At 35.1% G+C, this 23,316-nt stretch overlaps 1 protein-coding gene across 6 annotated transcripts in view; it reads left to right on the top strand.

Annotated features, from left to right (window-relative positions):
• The window catches only part of PHF3 (PHD finger protein 3), a 51,776-nt gene that overhangs the window by 19,183 nt on the left and 9,277 nt on the right, over positions 1-23,316 (top strand). For 3 of the 6 annotated variants that reach the window (XM_058021586.1, XM_058021583.1, XM_058021582.1), the window contains 8 exons: positions 2,573-2,734; positions 3,843-5,661; positions 16,171-16,495; positions 17,529-17,706; positions 19,206-19,347; positions 19,474-19,630; positions 20,669-20,785; positions 22,787-22,918. In XM_058021586.1, coding sequence (XP_057877569.1) covers positions 2,593-2,734; positions 3,843-5,661; positions 16,171-16,495; positions 17,529-17,706; positions 19,206-19,347; positions 19,474-19,630; positions 20,669-20,785; positions 22,787-22,918 — 3,012 coding nt within the window. In that variant the 5' untranslated portion in view covers positions 2,573-2,592. Of the gene's footprint in view, positions 1-450; positions 591-1,995; positions 2,015-2,261; positions 2,319-2,572; positions 2,735-3,842; positions 5,662-16,170; positions 16,496-17,528; positions 17,707-19,205; positions 19,348-19,473; positions 19,631-20,668; positions 20,786-22,786; positions 22,919-23,316 lie in introns of those variants that run through there. The other 3 variants (XM_058021584.1, XM_058021587.1, XM_058021585.1) reach the window with 3 other exon arrangements.

The raw sequence follows: 23,316 nt of genomic DNA, 5'->3' as shown, positions 1-23,316 counted from the left end.
AGAAAAGTGAGTCAGCAGTACAGACCAGCAGTTTAGAAGTTCAGATACTTTGCAAGTAATGGAGAAACTCAAAATAGTAAGGTGAAGGTCAGTGGTGCCTTTTCCAGTATAAATATGCTGAATGTGACTAAATATGTTGAATGTGACTTGTACTTTTCTTATTTGCAATCTGTTCAGTTGTACACTGGTGTACAACTCTTCTGTTCAGATAAGTTCTGTCTTTATTCCTTTTTTATTTTTTCCTTTTTTTAAATTTCTATACTTAATGCTGAGATAATATTTAGATATTTGTTACTAAGATCATCTCTGCTTTTTTTTGTTCTTTCTGATTTTGCTTTTGTTGGTTTACCTTTCTTAGGGTTGTTTCTTTACCTCCACTTCTCCTTCATAATTTACTTTTCTAGTCTTCTTTGTATCTATTGCTGTTCTCTGTCATTTTTCTCTTCCCAGCAGGGTCTGTGTGGAATGCTCCTCATCAGGAGCCTCATGAGACTATCTTTACTAGCTGAGTTGTAGCTCAGGTGGTTTGAAATTAGCAAGATTCTGTGCTTCAATTCCTCTGTAAAATTAAAGCTACAGCACAGAGTCTTGTAAGTATGAAAATACTTTAATTCTAATATTTCACACTGTCTGTCAATAATGGACTGAATGTGTCTCTTGTTATTAAGAAGGGAGGGTGTAGAAATTCCGTAACTTGAGCAAGAATGTTGTAAAGCCCAAGACAAATGTCAGCCTTTTAATATGCTCCAAAGTTGTTTCAGAAGCTATTCTAATAGTTTTTATTTTTCATGCTGTCTTCAACAGTTTGTAATTTAGTTCTCACAGAAAGAACAAGTGGATGTGAAAGGAGTCTCTTTTGTCACAGTCTGTTCCCAAAAGCCAGTTTTGTGTGTTGCAGGAACACTGTGAAAACACAAATACCAAAGTGCAGAGCTGCTGGGAGGATATAATCTTTGAGAACATGAGAACGGGCAGCTGGAGTTAGAGTGAGCGTCCTTCTCATTCAGGTTTCCATCTTAGACAATAGCTAGTATTAGATATTTACTGGGAAAATGTCTAATAGGGCAGTTACAATGTAATTTTTTTGCTAGTGTGTCCAGTATGTAGCTTATAGCAAATAAGGGATTAAGGAACACTCTTGAGTGGAGTAAGACCAAATTTATCAGCCTCATGCACCTTGCATGTGGTATCTGTATGTTTGTAAACACACACAGATTAAAAGGTGGCACTGTGGATTGGAGAGTGGAAGTGGACAGTAATTTCCACAAACATTTTCCTTGTAACTGATGTGTACAATGTACTAACTAAAAATATTGCTTAAAATAAAATAAATGACCATAAATTGTTAGTTTAAACTCCCTAGTTTTCAGCTCCTGGCACCCATCTGATTACAGAAGTTCAGAATGCTGATTGCCTGGTGCCATGATCAGCCTTCCTTAAGAGACTGATAAAAAACTTTCTAATATTAGAAATTCTAACATGTTGCTTGGTTACTTTGTTTTTTCATTTTTTTTTTTTAAATTTCAGTAATACCAAACTTGAGAAGGACCAGGAGTTGACAGATTTTCTGAGATGGTCTAAAAATTCTAACAATTTTTAATTTAACTTCTTGCTTTTTTACTTTTCTGATTGATGTGTTAATTTATATAATTTTAAGTGAGCAATTTTTAGAAATTTTTAGATATCTTATATGTGTCATGTGAGTTTATCTTAAAAATGCTTCAAGGTTTGTGTCTTAGTAGTGAAAAACAGTCATGCTTGATTGTTGGGAGTCTGTTGTATTTGTTAGACCTTCCTGTGTGTTTTGTAAAGTCACTTGGGTGTTTGGCTTGATCTCACAAATTTTGCATCTCATGGGGACCAGGATTCATTAATCACACGTAGGATCTTTAACTAGGAGAGGCTACCACTGCAAGAACCAAATTTAGAGCAAGTGAGGAGAATGGCTGGTGTAGTGACCTGACTGCCTCTTAGGAAACCTGTTTTCAGGAGCAGCCTCTGGGACCTTTCTCAGGTTAGTGGAGGATAGGAGTTCACCAGTGGCAATGTTCCCGGTCTCTCCTGGGAGGTTGAGTGCTTGCTACACTTAAAGCTCTTCCAAAAACACATTACAGGCACAGATATGTGGTGTGGGTGGGGCTGAGAGTTTTAAAATGGTATCCTGTCAGAAAACTGTGATTTTTACACTCTGCACTTCTGGATCAGCTCTTTCTGCTGTTTACCTTTCTTCACTTTCTCTTAGGTGGGAAGGGACAGTGAGGGGCAGCTGATCCTCTAAGACTGGGGACATTCCTGTGGCAAAAAAAAGCAATAAAAATGTGAGTCCACAAAAAAGCTGTGAGGACTATCTACAGGATTTTTAAACTGTGGGTGATAGCTTCTTCTGCACTGAAACTGCCTCACATGGGAATTTTCTGTCCTTTATTTCTTCTTTTTTTTTCTCTTTTGTTTGATTTTACATGGCCAGTTTATTTTTTTAATGTCTCTTGCCCTGTCTTGCTCAGCATTATAGCTGCAATACTTTTTGATCATTTTAAGTTTTAGGCTCTTTTTTGTTTGTTTCTTTTTCCAGTTACTGGTCTTGATGATACTATGGATGAAGAAGGAGTTAAAGAGAGTGGTAATGACACCATTGATGACGATGAGCTTGCTTTACCTAATAGGAATTTGAGAAGCCGTGCTGAAGAAGCGTCAGTCACATCGCCGAGGAAATCACCACGTTTAATGGCACAAGGTCATTACTGATTGTGTTTGCACATGTGAAGTAAATCAAATCTTTAAAATCCCAACATTTATAAATTTAACTTGGTTGTGTGAATTCCAATATAGAAACTTCCTTTTTCATACACTGCAGCTAGAAGCTGGCATCCATAGGATATGAGTCAATTAGAATTCCTATTTAATAAATATTTAGTGTCTTCCTTATGGTCATTAAACTAGTTTTTGAGATTTTGATCCTTTCACCTACATAAGATTAATAATGTCGTTCTTCACTAACAAAAGCATGATGGAGTTGCAAAACAGCATTGGACTATAAGGTTAGCATGTCTCTTATTTCCAGGTAAAGTTTTGATTCTATTTTTATTAGCATATTCTCTTTTTACTTTGAATTAGGTTATAGTAATTGCAGTCAGAAAGTCTTTAATCCAAATATCTCAAGATACTTAATATTTTATTAAAATATTTTAATTCTTTCTGTTAGCTAATTTATTGTAGTTATGGGATTTCTAACTTGTTGAACTGGAGTTATTTACTGCTCTGCTTATTCCCTCTAGAGCAGGTTGAGTTAAAAAGATAAAATTATTTATTATGGCAATTAAAATTTAAATAAGAGCCTGTGGTACAAAGCAGGTGATTATGCTGTTTAGAAAGCCACTGGAATAGTTACTTGTTTAGAAAATATAAAAGTAGTTGTCAGCTAAGAATGTGACTGGATCTCAGATTTGTAGACTGTTCTCTAAAAGATTTTTAAACTTCAGTTATATTTCTAATCACAATATGGCTTGTGCAATTTTTGTTTGAGGTAGAAAAGGATGAGTGGTAAAAAAGTAGAGTCAGTTTGGATTGTCTTTCTATCATCACTTGTGTTTTGTATATACTAAGTAGAAATTCCATAGCTTTTAGAATTATGGGATTTTACATCCAAACTATGTCTGTGTGAAATTGAAATGCAAATCATTTAGCTTTGGGGAGGTTTTTAAGTTTAGTAAATAACTAAGTTTTAAGTCCTCTTTGTATCCAGAAAGCTAAATTGGGGTAAGTCACTTTTGTTCTAGGCAAATCTTGTATTTGCAAAAAGAAGGAAGCAGAATAGCTAAGAGATTTTCTTCTTCCCTTCCTAGAACCTGTACGGAGTTTGCGGCAGAGCACGCTAGCCAAGCGCTCGAATGTTGCTCCTCCTCTTAATACCAAGAAATCATCTGTAAAAAGTGGATCTGCTCCAAAAAATGGACAGAAACAAGAGAGAAGTCCAGTTAAAGAGACAGATGTTGCAGCACGCCTGAAAGCAGAGCAGCCTAGGGAGGTTAGGCGTAGTACAAGACGATCAGGACAGTTGGAAGGAGCAGCAGCAGCAGTAACAGCATCCCAAAGTAATACAAAATGTCTGCCTGGTCCTGAAGATGTGAAAGAAATAAAGTCTGAAACACCTGAGCAGGCAAAAGTTGAAGAAACATCCCAAGAGTTAAGTTGTGCTAATTTAACAGAACCATGTTCTCCTTCTCCTGGGGAAACAAAGGAAATAGTAGAGGTTGCAATGAACACTGACTCTGGGGGTGCTGAGTCAGTTTGTTCAGTATCTGCAGATACTGAAATGATTCCCATTAAAAATGAAACAAGTGATGTGATTGATTCAATGGGCTTGGAAAATTCTTCAGAAGAAAAGACTGATAATAAAGCAGAGGAATCAGAGAAGAAAGCAGAAGAACATGATCAAATTGAAATCACTGGAAAAGATACTGATTCATCCAGTGCTGGCTTGAATACAGATGGTATTTGTGAGACCTTTTCAAATGCGTCCAGCTCTGTCAAAGAGGGGGTTGATTGCAGTTCAGGTTCCCACAGTGTGGAAGTTCTTGATGAAAATGCATTGTCAGTAAAAGAATGTGTAACAGAAGCTGGAGGTGATGACAAAGGAATGGAGAAAACTGAAACTCCATCTGAGAAACTATTGGACAGTACAGACTGTGATAATAAAGACTTGAAAAGCAAAGAGTTTACTTCAGCTGACCCAGGAAATAGCATTTTGGAAAGCACTGCTGTTGACCAGTCAAGCCAAAATGTACAGCAGCTGATTGACAGTACTAAAGTAGAAGGCCCAGAGGCATCAAAATTGCAGGATGACGAGAAACAAATTGGTATTTCAACAAAATGTGAAAAGAACATTAGGCCCCGCCATAGTAAATCCATAGTACAGAATAAACAAAATCTGAGTGCAGGTACTCGGCAGAAATCAGGGTCAGTGCAACAAGAAACGACTCGGTCGAGAACGAGAGCTGGTGTTGCTGTTTCGGGCCTTCACAGTCCCTCTGCAGCAAGTCTGAAGCGAAATGCAGATGAGCAAGAGAGTCAGCAGCATCCAAGTAACCCAGTTAAAATTAGAAAGAAACAAGCTGATCTGGGTTTGAAAGCAAAGAGTAGCATTTCAGGGGTGACTGTAAAAACACACACCAACACAAAGCTAAAGAAAATACCCCGAGTCCAGACTTCTGGGCAAGCCCAGAAGTTATCAGTTCAAAAAGCAAGTGAGAAATCTCCTACTCCTCAAAGCTGTTCTAAAGATACCCACCACTCTGTGCATTCAGTGTCAGGTCATGTTTCACATCCTGGTCAGAAGCAAGCCAGCAAACACCAACTTGCAACTGGGCTAAAAGCAAATAACTCTACAAAGGAAGAAGCAGAGACTAAAGATCCCTCTGTTGTAGACCATCTGAAGGAGGATGATAAGGAAAAAAACAAGTCAAAAAGAAACGATAGGAATCTCCAACCTCGCCAGAGAAGAAGTAGCAAAAGTCTTTCACTTGATGAACCTCCGTTGTTCATTCCAGATAACATTTCCACTGTTAAAAAGGAAGGCTTGGAACATAACTCTGCTAGTGAAAGCAAACATATTTGGGTGCCCAGCAAACAGTGTGGCTTTTGCAAAAAGCCACATGGCAACAGGTGTGTGTGGCAGTGTGTTTTAGGAATTTATTACTGGTCTTGGAAGGTAATTTTTTTCCTTCCACCAAATGTTTTACGCTGCTCATGCCAAAACAAAGTCCTAGTCCAGCAATACAAGTCTGTATGTCATACAGTCAGTTAATTTCCTTTGCACTCATACACTTTTTTTTGATTGTTTAAACTGAGCATTAGAAAGTAGTTTGGCCCAAAAGTTTGAATACAAATGTTTTATTATATGAGTACATATTTTGATGACTGTATAATTCTTCTATGCTGTTTAATTATGCACTTTAAGCTTGACTTTTTTCACAGAAAAAAAAATTAGATATCTGTGTTCCAGGTTGTCATTTCCTTCTTTCCAGAAACCTCTGAAGTGGAAGGATCATAAACCAAAAAAATCAAATAATTGTTTGCATGTGACTTTTATCTGGTATAGGTCCAATCCTAATAGCAGAGATGCAGAGATATTTTTTTTTTCACTTTTTGTAATCAGTGCCCTGAGGTTTCATGTAACTGTAATTAAGTAATTGCTAGGGAGGAGAGAAAGAAGAATATGAAAAAACCCCACAAAACTTCCACATGGGCATATCTGAAATTGCCTTTAAGCTTAATAATGAGGTTGCATCTGAAGTTGATAATATCCCTCTGTGGCAAAACTTGTTCTACACAGTAAGTGAGCTGAAAAAGACCATTAAGTTTCATTAATGATCTATTAGTCCAAGAATGAGAATTCCTTTATTACACATCCTGTGTTTTAATATTGAAGTATTTTTTGTTGCTGTTCTACCTGCTAGCCTAGTTTTTGGTTTTTTAATGTCAAATTGAAGATATTTGTGACTAGCTTATGAGAGAAAAGTTTTAATAGTAATTTTTAGTCATTGTGCTTTAGAACTCCATACATCAGAGTGAAATATGGAACAACTACCTTTGGCACCTGAGAGGTTTTTTTGCCATTTGTTTGTATCTAAGAGGCCCTTCTGAGCTTTATTGACTCATTGTATCCTATCTGAAAAACAAATGCAGGAAAATTCATTTACTGCACAGTTACAGTAACTGCATCATTGTGGCCTTCTAAAAGAATTAATAAGAGGTTTGCTCTGCCTGGTTGCTGAGGATTACCTGGTTAAAGGGGTGCTCAAATTTAGTTCCATGTGGTTTTATTTTCTTTATTTCCTTTTAAGACTCATATCATCTGTGTCTTTGTAAGAGTGTTTAATTTTAAGCAGGTTGCATTTCCTTAGTTTTTGTCATCTTAGGCATTACCATGACAGTAAAACTGTATGAGTAGCCTGTATTTCAGTGAATTGTTTACATCCCAAAAGGTTGCTTTCTGGATTAAAAAAATGGTTCTGTAGGTATTTTTAAAGCAAAATATAGTATTTGGAATTTAAAATACTTGATAGCTGTTAAGAATGCAGGTTTGACTTGTGCTATATTCTTTCTATTTTTGCTTAAAAAACACTGTGGTTTGGTTTTTTTTCAACTCTTGTTAGAGTTCAGAAAGTCTTAATTTTTCTTGCTAAATGGATCTAACCAGTGTGAGATGTGGCAGTGACTCAGTTAATTCTACTTATTTTAGTTTATAAAGTCAAAGTAGCATTACAGAAGATACAGGAATACACATCAATATAGGATTGAGTTCAACAAACCCAATTTTGCATTGCCAGTTCTTAGTGCTGCCAGAATAATAATATATTGTATGAATCACCAGCTGAGGTTGAATTGAGACAGCCCATGAGTTGCCACAGATGCTAATTATGGGTATCATCAGTTTTGTAATGTCAGTCTTCAGCGTTTTGGGGTTTTTTGTTGGAGTTGTGTTACTTTCTATGTCTGCATAGCAAAACTGTGGACACAACCAGCACTTTTGGCAGAAGATAATCAGATTTGCTAAACATAGAAAGATTTTTAGCACATAAACACAAAATTTTTGTATGCAAAACAACAAGAGAGTGAGACACAGTAGTGGAATAAGGAAACTTGCACTATTGAGCTTCATGCCTAATAACAGAAAATTTAAGACTGTCAGTGCATGACTTTTGCTTATTACTAGTCTAAGTAATAAAATTTTAATTTTTTCAGATTACTTCGTAGTTTTGTGCTACAAATAACTTAAACTTGCAGATTCATTTGCTATTATTAAGATATCAGAGAAAGCAAAATTTTTGTCTCCTGTGCCTTGGCATTTTGTCCTAATTTAATTATTAGAGCGAGAAAAAGAAAATACTTCTAGTACAGTGCAAAAGAGAAGTGTATGATGATAAACTTGAATTCTGTCTCTTGGAAACCCATCAAAACTATCAACATTTACTGTAATGAAAAGGGGATTTTAGTTTGTTGTTTGGACTACTTTTCAAGGAATTTTTGTTTCCCTTTTGAAACCACCTAGCTGGTCACTCTTACCCTTTTTTCTCATTGTATAAGAGAAGATGAGAAAGTGTAAGACACAAATGCTGTATGTTCAATAAATCTCAAAGGCAGAGCTAAGATGTGAAAACAACATTTTTGTTTATAGCTCTGTGGTAATTTCAATTTTGAGACTTTTATTCAATGCTGTGGTTGAAATTGCTTATAGGAGAAGAAGTTAAACTGAAGTTGCAGCCCCAAATTGGGAAGTAATTTGCCAAGAGCTTTGCAGGATGTCATATTAAAGTAACATTTAAAATTCGGAATGCAGAGTAGTAGTCACTAGAACCTTTGTGTATTTTCTCTAATAAATGTAAAGCCACTTGTTGTTATTGTAATCCGAAGCTTGGAGAATTGATTCAGGTTGAAGGTGATGTGTGGAAATTGTGGCATCAGCTTTCTTTGTGTACAGAATTCCCAAAGGGCGATGCTTACACAGGCCTTACACAGACCCAGAGTAATTTTACTCTGCCTATTAGAACAGGAGTAGAAGGATGGTACTTCAATGTTGTTTTATTTCAGATCAGCACATGGCAAATGAAGTGAATTTGTATCTTTAGGAACACATGCAGTAATTTGCTGGCCACATGCAAAGTCAGAGTATACTTACCTTGTACTGCAGATACAGTGGGTTTGGGAAAGGAGGAATTCTGTTTTATGAACATGAGGTTTGCATGATCAAAAAAGTTTACAAGTTATAACATCTTGCTTTGTAAGAGACAATGTTTGCTTGCTTTCTGTTAATAGATCATCATTGTTTGGCACCTGAGCTTTGAACAATGACTTACTTCTTGCTCTCTCTTCCGTTTGTCTTGAAGTTTATGAGCTGTACCCATCATAGCTATTTTATATATATTTTTTCATTACTCAGAGAATGGGTTGCCAGTGTTTGGCTTTAGGACTCTTTCAGCCTGTGTGCTTGATGTACTGTGGTGTATCTTTGCTACATGACTAAAAAGAATTTCTCTTTCATATGAAAACTAAGTCTTGTGTTTCTACACAAGTCAGATGACTTTTGTAATTTTCAGCACATCTGAAAGGGTATTTTTTCAGTTTTTCATATTTTCAGGGTTTGAGTTGTTGCTCCTAGTATTTTCAACATGTTTGACGTTGCCAGTGTGTTCCCATATTGCTATCAGATGTTTTCTAATCAGCTAATAACATAAATCATATGCAAAAGTTTTCATTTGCCTATAGATTAAAAGTGTGTGTCTATGGATATGCATATCACATTGAAAAATTTGAAGTTACTACTCAAATTCTTAATGATGCTGAAAATACTAAGCTTTGTCACAAACAATAGTTACTTTTCCAGAATACAGATTAAAGGTCTTTAAAGGTAGTTGAATTTTAAAAATAATACATAATTTCTCAGCATAGTGCAAAATGAAGATGGTAGCTCTGCAGACATTGAGAAATCTGCTAATGTAAAATTTCTCTGCTTTTCACTGTAGATGTTCAAATTCTCTGCAGCTGGAGGTCTGAACTGGTTCCTTGCTTGTACAAGTAGACAAAATCTAACAGGCATTTTTCAGATTGTCTCCCTTGTTTGTAACTTATCTTCTTTAACAAGAAATTTGATCAATTTTGGTTTAATAATTCAATACAACTTGGGATGCTCTGTTTCTAAGCAGATGTTCTAGAAAACATTACAGAGCAAGTTTGTAACTTTAATTTGGTGACTTTGTCTTGATTTCAACAATTCCAAGTAAGATTTTTCTAATAGCCTGTAGGAGTTTGAGGGTTCTCTTCTGCTGTTGTTTTGTGAGTTTTTTTGTTTTGTTTTGTTTTGTTGTTGCTTGGGCTTTGATAATCCAGTTTGAGTGGTCAGACATAATTTTTCTGTGAGGTTTGAGGCCAGTTTAAGCTTTACAGGAATAGATTTTACTTAGGGTATTCCTTCCCCCCACATTTCAATTATGCTTTAATATGGAGGAAAAGTTAGTAATGTTGTAAAAGGTAACTAATTGGAAAGTACTGAAGTTGATTTAGCAAAGGTACAGTATTCTTGATTTCTTGCTTACACATAATTCCTAAAATGTTCCTTTAGAACTGCCGTACAAAAAAGTACTTTGGCTGATGGATGCAAACTGCAAACCATTTTTACCCCTACTAAGGATTATTAGGAGATTTTTATTTTAAAAATAGTGCTAAATGTGAGTGAATTATAGTGGATCCAGGTTATCATGCAATTTGCATAGGCAATACAAAAGAGAGTGGTTGAGAAAGGAGCTTGAGGCTCCAAACTTTAAATTACAAATGCATATTTTTTTAGGGTGGTGATGCCTGGCGTGAGTGCATCATAAAAAACAAACTATTTGTTGTGAGAGCATTCTTCCCAAGGAACAGTAATTAGAATAATAATGGTGCCTGAGTTCTAGTAAATGTCCATTAGGTGGTATGAGTGTGTTAAGCAGCAGATTATGCAAGATGTCATCAGTTTACAGTAATGGATGATGCTTTTAAATTTTCTGCCTCTGTTACTGCTTTCTTCCTCTGTGAAAAGCCTTGCAGCATTAAAAGCTATTGTGCCTTTCCACCCACAGCTGTAGAAAACCTGAATGACAGTATAAACAGAACAACACTGTAATGCATAATTAACAAAGGGAAGGCCTCCACTGTGATTTTTATTTACGGTTACATAATTGTATTTGTAGATTTTGTATGGATTATGTTACTATGCTGCAGTATTGGCAAGATTATTATTAATACCAGTGGCATTAAGGAAACAAGCAAATGAATACCATAAGTTGTCTAAAATATTTTTATGAAAGATGAGCATAAATACAAGGTGCTTATGCATGCACTTTATAAAGCATATTATGCTTATCCTGCAACATGCAATGTGTGTAGAATCCACTTGTAATGGAGGTTCCCTTAATGATTATATATAATATGTACATATTTCTTCATATATGCATAATTTTTAGTGCAGGTTTGTAATTAATATTAGGAAATGTACTGTTTTATTTTCAGGGTTTTGAGGACATTTAGTGGTTTTGGCTTTGCTGTTTGGCATGTTTCATGAATTCATCTTTAATTCAAAAAGCATAGGGTTATTTATCTTCCTGCTGCTTCCTACTTGGAGGGGGTTCCTGTAATATAAATAGCAAAGAAAACTATGCCTTTAAGAAAGAGAAGAAACATCTGGCATAAGAGATGGGTAATTGAAATTTAGTACTTAGGCAATAAGTTTGCAGTGTCTTTTTCGTATGCTGCAAATTCCATGTAAGGAGATCTGCTGCTAACGATTGAGATAGGTTTATGGGTTTTTTCTAGAAGATCAGAACTTGAAAAATCATGTCACTTGTGTTAGACTTTGTCATAAAGGAAGCAAGTGGAACTGCTCATGTCTCTGTGCGCTTAAAAGGTAGTGCAGATTTTTTTTTTTTGACAGACCATATTTCATTTGAGCTTTATATCAAACCATGCTACTTCACTGATGTGGAACATACATTCTGCTGAAGCTGCCATGCCATGAATATCATGTCCCTGCTTTAACATTGGCTGGACTGCAGCAGAGAAACAGTTGAAATGTTAATGCAAGTTTACAACAGATCTGTAGAAGATTGGTGAGCAGTGCCATTAAGGGGCAAAGTGCAGATGAGGGACTTGCTTTAAATACTGAAGTCCTTAAAAAGTGAACTCCTCCTAAGTGAGTTTGGGGTAGGGTGTTCTTTTGAATAGTTTGGTTTGGGCTTTTTTTGTTAAGATTTGAGTCCGGTTGTGGTATTTTTCCCAATTGCTATGTGCCATAAGCATGAAGGATTAAAGAGAAGCAATTGTTTTGAAACTAAATGATTTTCTGTGGCAGTGCATTATTAGTTAATCTTAAAATGCTGATTTTGTAATTCTATCCCACACTGATGAATAACCCTTGACAGCTCCTGATTTTTATTTTGCTTTAAGTATAGCTTTACAATGAAAATCTGCTTTATGGGTAAGGTGGTTTCTGCCCATTTTACAGTAATGATTTTCTCTGGAAACTTGCTGCTGTTACATAACTTGAATATAAAGGTAATTTTAAAATATGGTCCATATATTTAGAAAATAAATTGTCCTGACTATTTCATCTAAGAAATGAATTTAATTTATTGCAAATAACACACCAGAGGAAGTATTCGGATCATAAGAGAGGTTGTGGCAGGTTTGCATTAATTATTCTGTCTCTTCTTATGTTCCATCTGTTACTTTCTGATTTTAAGGTTTCTCTTTTCATGCTGACATGTGGACTACCAAGAGGATTCTTTAAAGGGATGAAACTGTAGCATAATCTATGCAGAAGTCCCAGTGAGCTATAGTACTGTGTGCTGTCACTCGTCAGCTTTTAAAAATTTTTTTCTTCCAAAAAAATTTTTTTATATTGAAGTCCAATGAAAGCAAGTCTTTTATTGAATGTGGCATGATTTAATATCTTAAAATATACTTTTCTTTCTCTTTCAGCTTTACATCTTCCAATCCAGCCTTACAACATGGGTAAAGTCCTGCACTTCAGATTTGAAGCAATCTACAGTCAGAAACGTTGATGTTTTACTAGTCCAGGATACCAGAACTGCTTCAGTCAAAAATAACAACTGTGCAAAAGGACATCCTTGAGCCCTCAAACCAGGCTTCAGTTTATCTTGACTCCCTTTTTTAGATTGAATATTGCCCATTACCTAATTATAATTGCTACAAATCATAGTTTTGTGTGCAGGCGAGGGAAACAGGCAGAGATGTAAAAGTGGTCTTATGGTAAAAAGGATTACCTACATTACTGGTTTCAAAATCAGTATGTTCTCTCCCAGCCTCAAAAGTGGCAGTTTTGCATTTGACTAGTGTGGGAAAAAAAGCCCCAATTAGTAGAAATAGTGAATTTTTTTAGGCAGGCAGCACTAGTGTTTTTATTACCATTTTGTATAACTAGGTTTAAGCAAAACAATTGTAAACAATACATTGTGTTGTATAGAAAAGACATCATGGATATATCCTGATTCTTTTTGTAGTCTTGGTTTCTGAATCCTGAATTTTAGTTTTGTTGTGTGTGTTAAAATACAGTGTAACTGAAACCTTGTCGTGAGGACTGGAATGAAGCCAAATGAATCTTCCATCTTCAGTAGTTTGCTTGAATGACCTCTCTCTTGGTGTGTAGTCTTAGTGAAGAATGGTCTTTTCTGAGTGAAATTCATTGTAGGGTTCTTTGACTTTTAAGATTTTTATTATTTATTTGATAGACCTGAAAATAAAGATTTAATACTGGATACTTATTCTAGTGCCTTACTTGCACACCATCTCTATTGCCTCCCTTAATATGTGTGAGCTAAGCTGAAAAATTCCATATGCTGTCAATTTAAAGTTGATGGTGGTGCAGCATCTTGAGCATTTTAGTTTAATCTCTTCAGCAAATATCCATTTTCTAAACACAAATCAAAAGTTTGTTTTGGTTACTAAATGCTGCAGTCCGTCTTCCTCATATAACAAATTAGTCTCCGATGCATGAATTTACAAACTGAGGAAAAATTACATATATTTTAATAAAAATTCAATTAATAGCAGTTGTGGTTTCATGATGGTGTATTCTTGGTTTCCTTTTATTTTTCAACCACAGGCATTAATTCCTTAGGACACCAAAACACCCTTTAAGCATGATGCTTTGGCTGTGTGGTTTGAATTTATTTCAGCTTTTGCAGAAAATCTCACATGGGGAATTTTTGTAACCAGTTTCATTGTTCCCAGAGCTTTATTAGTATTTTATTGCAGAGGTGCAAGATGTGTTCTGTGTAAAGCACCCACTGTGGACCTTTGCAGTTATGAAATAGGGACTCACCTTATATTTCCTGCCCATGCATGTTTAGCTCCAAGCTCTCAGAAAGGAGCGGTGAGGTTTGTGTAGCAGTCCTGTTGCTTCTTTCTTGTTTTTCTGTTGTGTTTATAAATGCTGTAGTATTACTCTGCTGAGGCCATCAAAAGTAATTGTGCCCTAACATTACCTTTCTTGTTTTTGCAATTTTCTGGAACGTGAATCTGGAAAGATTGAGATACTGACAAAACATGAAGGAACCTCTGCCTTTCTAATTAAAATTAGGAAGTAGATTGGCAGATGCTGTTTGCTAGTGACAAGTAATACTATTAATGTACTTGCAGCTCAGAAAAAGAAAATTCAAAAGGAGAAAGTATTTTTCTTCCCAAACTATTTTAAAAACCAGTTTCTTCAAATCTAGCAAACATCATCATAGGCTTTTCTCAATCTGATGGACCTCTAAAACTTCTCAGACTCATTTTGTATCAAAATAATATTTTCTTCAGCAGAATGTAATCCTGACATATTTTGAGTAGGGAGGGACAGAACATCCAGTTATTTCTTCTTTTGTTTCAAATGTCTGCTGCTAATAAGAGCTTTCATCTCTGAGGTAACAGTAATTTTTGAATACAATACCTGCATCAAGCCACCTGGAACATTGATTTACAGTTCTGGACAATGAGAGTTGCTGTAAGCACATCCTGTAATGTTTATATGGTTCCACCAAGTAGGTAAGTCAGCAGATAGCCTGAGTGGGGGCATACCTAAGTTAGGTATCATTTTGCTTGGAATCACCTTATGGAAGAGATTATAAGGTATTAGGTTAAAGAAATAGGGTTTGTAGGTCAGCATATTTAGCTCTTAAATATATTGCTGAAATGATCAGATTTTCATGAATTACTTTTTAAGTCAGGTCTGTCTTCTGTGAAATTCAAAACCTAGGAATTCAGTAAATAATTTTTTAGTGTTACCAAAGAACTTCTGCGTTCTTTAATACACTTACAGTCTTTCTGGATTTTCTTCATCTGGACTCTATGTTAAAGTACGTATCTTGAATATAGTTTATGTAAGTATAAAACAAAATGAAAATAAGAAATAAAAATTGAACAATAAAACCCAAACAAACAAAAACACACACGGAAAGCCAACAAGCAATCCCTGCTCCCCCCACCCCTGACCCTTCAAAAATATGAAAGGGGAAAGAGAATGGAAATGGATATCACAAGAGATCTTCCTGCATCATTTGAAAGCTGTTCCTTGGTGCCATGTTCATTATTTGTAAAAAATAATTCCTACCACATTAATCTACTGAAGTAATTGGTTTTTAGCCTGTGAAACTTTGAAATTCCACATCATTCCCAAATACTTGAACTGGAAATTGTACCTATCGTGCAATTAGCTGTTCATTATACCTGATGAAGTTTTCAAAATGCTTCTACAAAATCGAGATCATGTTTTTATTTTAGACCAGGTGATCTTTGCAGTGAAAGTACAATCTGTGTTAAAGTTGGTTCTGCTTTTAAATAATGCAGTTAAGTGAGTTGAAGGGTGTCCATTAAAGGATGGTCATTTTGGTATTTGAAGCATTCTTTAAATAACTTAGCTCTGAATAAAATGGCAGAGTAGCACAAAACTGTGTACCACATTTAAACAAAAACAGTCACTGCAAGCTAGACTGGTGGTTTTGGAAGCCAAACTCCTGGCCTATATTCACCAGTAAAGAGAATGAAAAGCAGCTTTCTAGAAATAATTTAGTAGTAATGGTCTAAGGAATGAGATGTAAGATACCAACTAATTTAGAATAGGTTGATATACCCATTGTGTTTGTCAGAACATTTATAGACCTCATAGTGCTGTGGAAGATTGCAGCTGCTGATGAGTTTGTGATGAATGATGACAATCATATTTGTAGGAAAGCAAGGATAATATCTTGCAAGAAAATTTTCAAGTATTTTCAAACAAATTTACTGAAAGTTGCTGGATTTTTGGTTTTGATTTTTAACATTCTTAAGAACATTAATAGTAATTTGAAAAGAAGCTTGTTAGGGTTTGGAAGCAAGTTACACAAGCACTGTGAGATTTGATAGTCTCTTGGAGTATTGTAAAAAGCAAAAAGGAAAAAAAAAACCTTTTGGGAAGACCATACCATGTTGTAAGGCTGGAGATGGATGTAAAGCACGAAAGAAAATCACTCACTAGGTAAGAACAAATAATTGAGATGCACAGATCAAAGCTATTATGATATATCCTGCTGAAAGTGCTCTATCTTCTGTCATAGTCTTCTTTCACAGTTTTCACTGACTTTTATCTTACTTTGTTTTCAGGTTTATGGTAGGTTGTGGTAGATGTGATGATTGGTTTCATGGTGATTGTGTTGGACTGAGCCTTTCTCAAGCGCAGCAGATGGGTGAAGAAGATAAAGAGTATGTGTGTGTGAAGTGCTGTGCTGAAGAAGACAAAAAAATGGAGTGCTTTGATCAAAATGTACTAGATACTCAAGTGAAACTTGAGCATAAAGAAGAAAAAGCAATTGAGTGTGAAAAACTGGGGGTGTCAAAGCAAACACCTACTTGTAATCTAAATACAGCGGCTGAAAAAACGAAGCAGACGGAGGACACTGGGAAGCACAAAGTCAAAATCTTCAGACGGGTGAGTCTTATTTAATGTTTTAAGTTCTCTCAATTTCTGAGGTTAGAAGGTTTCTGCCTGTGCCATTGCCAATTAGACCATGTTTCAGGCATCTTTGTGAATCTAATTTAAATTATTTGCAAAGTTCCTTCATCTTCTGAGTGGCTTGACTCTTTCAAGAGGGTATTGCTGAACTCTTTTTATTTTGAGCAGGGATAAGTTCGTGTAATATGCATATAGAATATCCTGAGTTGGAAGTGACACATGAAGATCATTGAAGTCCTACTCCTGTATGTGTATATAAACCTATATATACAGGTGTACAAAGAAATGGTGAAGAACCTAGTGCATTTTTCTTCCAGATTGCTAAATGCGTTACAGGACATCTGTCGATTTGCTATGTGTTATGAGCTGCAAATAAACAACAGGAAACAATAGAGCAACAGTATTTTAGTTTTTGGTTGGTTTTATTTCAGATTGTATATAGAAATGAATGCCTAGTGCTTTGATTGGAGTTTTTCTACTTTTTGTCTAATTGTACTAACCAAAGGATAATTTACAAAGATTATTGAGACAATTCTTCAGTTTGTTAGTATATAATGTCATATTCACGATAACATAATCGTCAGTAAGCTTGTCTTATTTCTGAGAAGTAGTATTGAAATTCTGGAATGTAAACTGTTCTTTTTAATTTTAATTTACATATGCTTTCTAAACATCCCTGACCTTTGTGGCTAAAACTGGTTAAGGGATGTTCATCGGTATCCCTGACTTTTCAAAATAACTGCAAACTTAGTGGTTGTCAACACAGAGTTTAAATGCAAATTGTCTGTTCCGTATCTTGAGCCAATATTTAAAAGAGATTGTTAAGCAATGCTTGGCAGTAATTTGGGATATTGTTCGGTAATTCTTTAGAAAATTATATGGTGATACATGCATCCAGGGCATACATTGTACAGTGTAAAAAGGAAAAATGGGAAAAATACGTGGTAATTATGTAAACGTTGATTGTAGCATTCAGTAGCATGCTAACATGTGTAAATGTTTCTTTCAGGAATCTGGGGATGGGAAGAATTTACCAGAGTCCAGAGACTCTGATACTAAAAAAGGGCAGCATGTTCCTGCTCGGAAGGGATCACAAACTACTGCAATTCCTCGGCGGTCCCCTGAAGATAAAAATGAAAAAATAAGTAAAGAATCCCTTAGTACAATGGAAAGGTCCACAAAATCAGGTACCAAGGCTTGGGAATGTCCTCCATGCTACAGTTCACACCTGTGTACTGTGAAGGATGATACCTTTCTTCATAGCATCATTTTTTCAAATCATGTTCCATAGTGGAAGAGCTGTTTGTTTCCGTAACATTTATGATCTTTATTTCTCAATTCTTTTTCAGTTTTATTTAGTAGGTAGATGTGTCCTAGATAAATGTGTGTTTCTGTTTCAATAGTAGAGGATGCTCACATGACCAAAAGTGTGAGAAAAAGTACAGAGACATCTCTATTAAAATTTATTTTATATTGTATGAGACTTTAAAATACTCTTTCATAAAATAGTATGAAATGCTTTGTATACATAGAGCTGGTTTAATTGTTGTATAAATTATATTTTGACTTACTGATGTCTTTTGATAATAATTAACAAATTGACAATCTTGTCAACTCAGAGGGGAACTTTATATTACTTGCTGAGTCATCAGATTTTAATTTAAACTTCATTTGAAAGGTTGAAGGGACGTATTTACCCTCCCAGCAACCTTTGTCCTCTCCCCAGCTCCCTTCCAGGAAGCATTTTTCTTCTAAGGTCATTATAATGTTGTTGTAATTTGGGACAGAAATCTCAGCAGCAAAGCTAGTGAAATTTTGTGTGAGAACTGTGTCTTTTACTCTGAAACTCGAGCTTTGAATTTTTGTCTAAAAGTACATAACTTAGCTCCTCTGGTCTTTTGCTAGTGCTGATGTATTCTAGAAATTTTTATCAGTGCTCAGTTTGTTCTTTTTTTTTCTGAGTATAAAATGAAAAAAATAATATTACTTAGTTCCCATTTCTTCCCTAAATTGAAGGGTGCTGCTCAAAATTAGTGACATGTTCACATGCTGACACAAATGAGCTTTCAGTTGACTCTCTGAAAATTAGTAATTTTTCTTTAATGATTTTAGTTTGATTAGACTTACCCATTATTTGAATTATTTATGACACAAAATTTACAATGACCTTGAATGCTACCTGAATCAGACGATGAGATTATTATAGTTGAAATAATTTTGATGGCTAACAGATGCAGAAATGCTAAGTTTAATGTAAAATGGTATTTTAAAGTAAAGCTTATTATGCTTAAATGCGCTTCATAGTATATTATTTCTTAGTTTGTTCATTGAAAAATGAATCTATGCTGTTACAAAAATTTAGAGTCCAAAATCATACTTAAGATCAAGCTAATGAGCACTGGTCATCTTAATTTGGTGTAGATGAAAACACTGCAAATCAAAGGGCAAACTCCCTATTTCTGCTAAGGAAGTTTTTGTTCTGGATTAATCTAAGTAACATAAAATCCAAACCAAAGAAGAAAAAAACCCCAACCAAACACAAACCATCCATCCTAGGGGTCCAGTCCTTCTTCTTGAGGATCAGTTCTTAGCAATTTAAAATTTCATGAAAATTATTCCATCAGCAGCAAAAATTTCTAAATAAACCTACTTGAGTATTTTACAGTTTTTAACTGTGTTTTGGTAGGTGTGCATGAGAAACAAGAAATTAAGAAAAAGAAAAATGAGAAAGGATCCAGTAGTGCAACACACCTGCCAGCTTCCAAGCCTTCTGCTGATCAGATAAGACAAAGTGTTAAGCAGTCTCTTAAGGAAATTCTTATGAAAAGGTAAAGATATATTAAGAAATGAAATTATTTATTTGTATTTATAAGTCTTTCCCTTTGGAAGGCAAAGGAAAAACTGTTAAATATTTGGATGCATTTTGTAATTTTTGCCATTGTGTCCTCTTATAGATTGACAGACTCCAGTTTAAAGATTCCTGAGGAGAGAGCAGCAAAAGTTGCCACAAGGATTGAAAGAGAGCTATATTCTTTTTTTCGAGACACGGATGCGAAGTATAAGAACAAATACAGAAGTTTAATGTTCAATCTGAAAGATCCTAAAAATAATGTATGTGTGATTTGTCTGTTGTCCTTTGCAGAAGTCCTTGATTTGCTGTAGATTTAAGGAACAATCTTCGATCTAGAAACATTATCAATCCTCCTGCAGTTTAACTGATTTGGGCGTTTTTTTGGGTTTCCTTGGTTTTTTGATGTTGTTTGTTCCTGGGCACTGAGTGTCCTCTGTGTTCTTCCCCATCATCAATTCTCCAACTCCTTGCTCCCAGTGTACAGTTTTTTGTTTGGTTTCAAACTGTAGTAGATACAGTTGGCCAAGTTTGTGTTTCTCTTTACCACTGATATGTTACTTAGATGTTATTCCTGTTCCCCCCATAATTCTTTGCTGTTTACTACACCTACTCTTTTTCTGTTCAAGATCTCCTTACTGTACTTTTTCACACGCAGATTTCTCAAGCTTGGTCTTCACTCTCTATTCTGCTTTCTGTGAGCCCATTACTTAACATCATTCCTCCTCAGCTTCTGTTTTTTGTCCTTTATCAGTTATTCTGATCAAGTCACTTTGTTTATAGTTTTTTGCCATTACAGTGAGCCAATTGTAAGAACTTCTATCTTAGCTTTCATCTAACAATTAACTTCTGTTTTCTCTTTGCTCATACTGCTAAAGTAGTTGGTTGTCTTTTTTTTACCCTCGGACTTCATTTAGGCGAGAAGCATAGATATCCTCTTTGATAGCATCTTCTCTTTGTTGTGTAATGCAGAGGATTTGCACCTTTAAAAACAACAACAGTGAAATGTCTAAGTTACTGCTGAGTGGGTATAAAGTCTTTCTCTTTTGAAACAGCAGTTAATTATATGTGTAATCATTAAGGGTACATGTAGATACATTGTTATGTAGAATAAATGGAGCTCTGGAATTAAGTTTTTCATGTTATAAAATCTAGTACTGCTTCCTGGAGTGGAGATAATTAGAAGCCCACACACTCCATTTAGCTGTACAGAGCATGTTGTATGTTGCTTCTCTGATTTATTTCCTTCTGTGAGCTATTTTTTGTCTTGATAGCAACAGTTACTTTTTTCTTTCTTCTAGATACTATTTAAGAAAGTACTGAAAGGAGAGGTTACTCCAGATCATCTAATAAAAATGAGCCCGGAAGAACTGGCTTCCAAAGAGCTGGCTGCTTGGAGACAGAGAGAAAACAGACATGTGAGATTTGTCAACTTACATTGTTTATTTGACAGCATGTGTAACTTCTGGTTGCAGGTTAAGTGTATGCAGAAAGAGCAGAATGGATGTTGCAACCAAGCAGGAGGATCTCTGTAATTCATTTAGTGCTCAAAACCCGAAGATGTTGTCAGGACAGAAGTGAAAGGAGTGTAGTCACTTTCTGAGGGGAGGCAACCATGCCCTTTCCTTTGCCTTGCAACTTTGTTGCTGCTGGCTCATCTTTCTATCTCAAAGAAGACTTCTTTGTCCTTATTTTCCGCAAGATTTTAAAGCTGTTGCTGGAGCTTTATAAACACCAGTTTCCTAATCAGGGAGAAACAGATATTGGACAAACCAAACCAGAGCAAACTGGTATTGTTTCTAACTTACTGCTGAAGTGTTACAAATCAGTCCCCAAGAAGTAAATCCAGAGCTGAAAACCTGATCTGCCAGTTGGAAAAGCAGCCTAAAGGGACAACAAACAAACAAACAAACAAAAAAAGAACCAAAAAAAAAAAAAAAAAAAAGAACCAAAAAAAAAAAAAATACAGAATACAGGCAGCAAAAGAAACCCAAGTGTAGGAAGTTTACTAGGTTAGTTTAGGCATGAGTTCTCAAAGCAGAGCGTCACTCTGTGTACTGTGCTGAGAGTTTAGAAGGAGAGACAGGAATAAGAGGATCTGTATTTTTATAGAAAATTCCTTTTTATTAGACATTGTTCCATTTATTGGGCATTTAGTCTGACATTAACCGCATCTGCTTAGAAATGGCCGTTAAAAATTTTCTAGTTTACAAAATCTGGATTTATGTTGACAGGATTTTTGGTAATAACTAATTTAGTGGAGTGGGATGCTGTTTTAGAGACTGCAGTGTGCTTTGCAATAGTAGTTATTCCTGTGTTTTTTTCCTTGTGATTGCACATTGTGGCAAGACTTGTTTATGAATCATGATAACTTTTTGCTACTATCTGTGGAAAAACACTTGTTGATTATCTTATTTCAAGGGCCTAGAAAGAATGAAAAGTTTGTGTATTCTGTATCTATCCAAAGCCCATCTTTTGTAGTGGAACTTATTTACATTTATTTTTACAAACGTCAGTGAAATTCTGAAAACAGACCATGCAAAATAAAATTCCACTGCTATGAGAAATATCTTCCCAAAAAAGTGTATGCTGCTCCAAAAATTGCTGAAGGGTCCTAATTATTCCAGAGAAATGCTTCAGAATTTCTAGGAACACGTAAAATAAATAGCGATGTATCACTTGACTATATTTTTCACGTTACTATTTAAGCAAGGCATTGAGACTGCTACTTAATATTTTTTTCTTTTTATTTCCCCAGGATGTTCATAAGTATTGTTGGTATTTTTCAAACAGATAAAGCAATCATAGAATGCTTGTTTCCTTAGTAAATTAAGCTTGAGAATATTTGGCACAGCCATTACAACCTCATCCTGGTGTAGGAAATGGAAGTGTGCTTTAAGAGGCAATATTAGAAATAATGGTTTGTATTTTATTTTATTGCAAGAAAGCAAAGCAGCAGTGGTATTGGAATTAGCATCTCCATTACTTTTAAAAATACCTTTAATTTTTTTCTTGAGATGAAGCATTAGGTTTATGTACTAAAAAACAAAATGTTGAAGAATTATACAAATTTGCATATATTTATATTCTACATTGTCCCTATTATGATGGGAAAATAATGAATGTATTTTTTTCTTTAGCTCTTGGGAAATCAGAATTATCAGTATTTTAATTCAGTGTTGAAGGTTTGCTTTATAACTTATTTAAATGCATGCCTGGTAAGTACTTGCTGCTACGCTGTAGGAGAAGTTAGGCTGCTTCCCTGTTTGCTTTATGAAACTACTTGACACTTGCAAAATAAGAATGTATTACTTTTCTTCCTAGAGGGTTCCTAATTGCAATACTGTTATCTCTTACATTTTTGAATTTCCAAATTTTACTGTATGGGAGTAATTACACATAACTACTTGTTTTCACAGACAATTGAAATGATTGAGAAAGAGCAGAGGGAGGTTGAAAGAAGACCTATCACAAAAATTACTCACAAAGGAGAAATAGAAATTGAAAGTGAGACACCAATGAAAGAACAAGAGGAAGTAATGGAAATTCAGGTAGAAAAGAAAGCATGGCCCTACAGTGTGTTTAGTACATAGGCAATATGGTTGTGAGGTGTTTTGTTTATGATTCTGTTGTTCAAGTCTATAATTATCTGATAGTTTTTCTTTTATCTTTACTGACTTCTTGGCCTGGTGATTTTGTTGGTTTCTTTCCTTCTATGTTGTGTCTGTGACTGTATGATGAATTCTGGCAGTAGTAGAAATTAGAAAATATTCTAAATGGTACCTGAATATATTTAAGAATACCAATTAGTTATTGTAATGAATTTGAAGATTTTTTGATAGAATTTTAGGCTATGCAGCTGAAGGAAGAGCTATATGTCTGAAGGGAGGAAAATGCCATAAAACTTTTAAACAATATTAGGAATATTAACAGAGGAATTAAAAAAGCC

Source organism: Melospiza georgiana, chromosome 3, assembly GCF_028018845.1.
Source record: "Melospiza georgiana isolate bMelGeo1 chromosome 3, bMelGeo1.pri, whole genome shotgun sequence".
Lineage (NCBI taxonomy): Eukaryota > Metazoa > Chordata > Aves > Passeriformes > Passerellidae > Melospiza > Melospiza georgiana.
The sequence above is the reverse complement of the archived record's forward strand: the minus strand, read 5'-3'. Positions and strand labels throughout refer to the sequence as shown.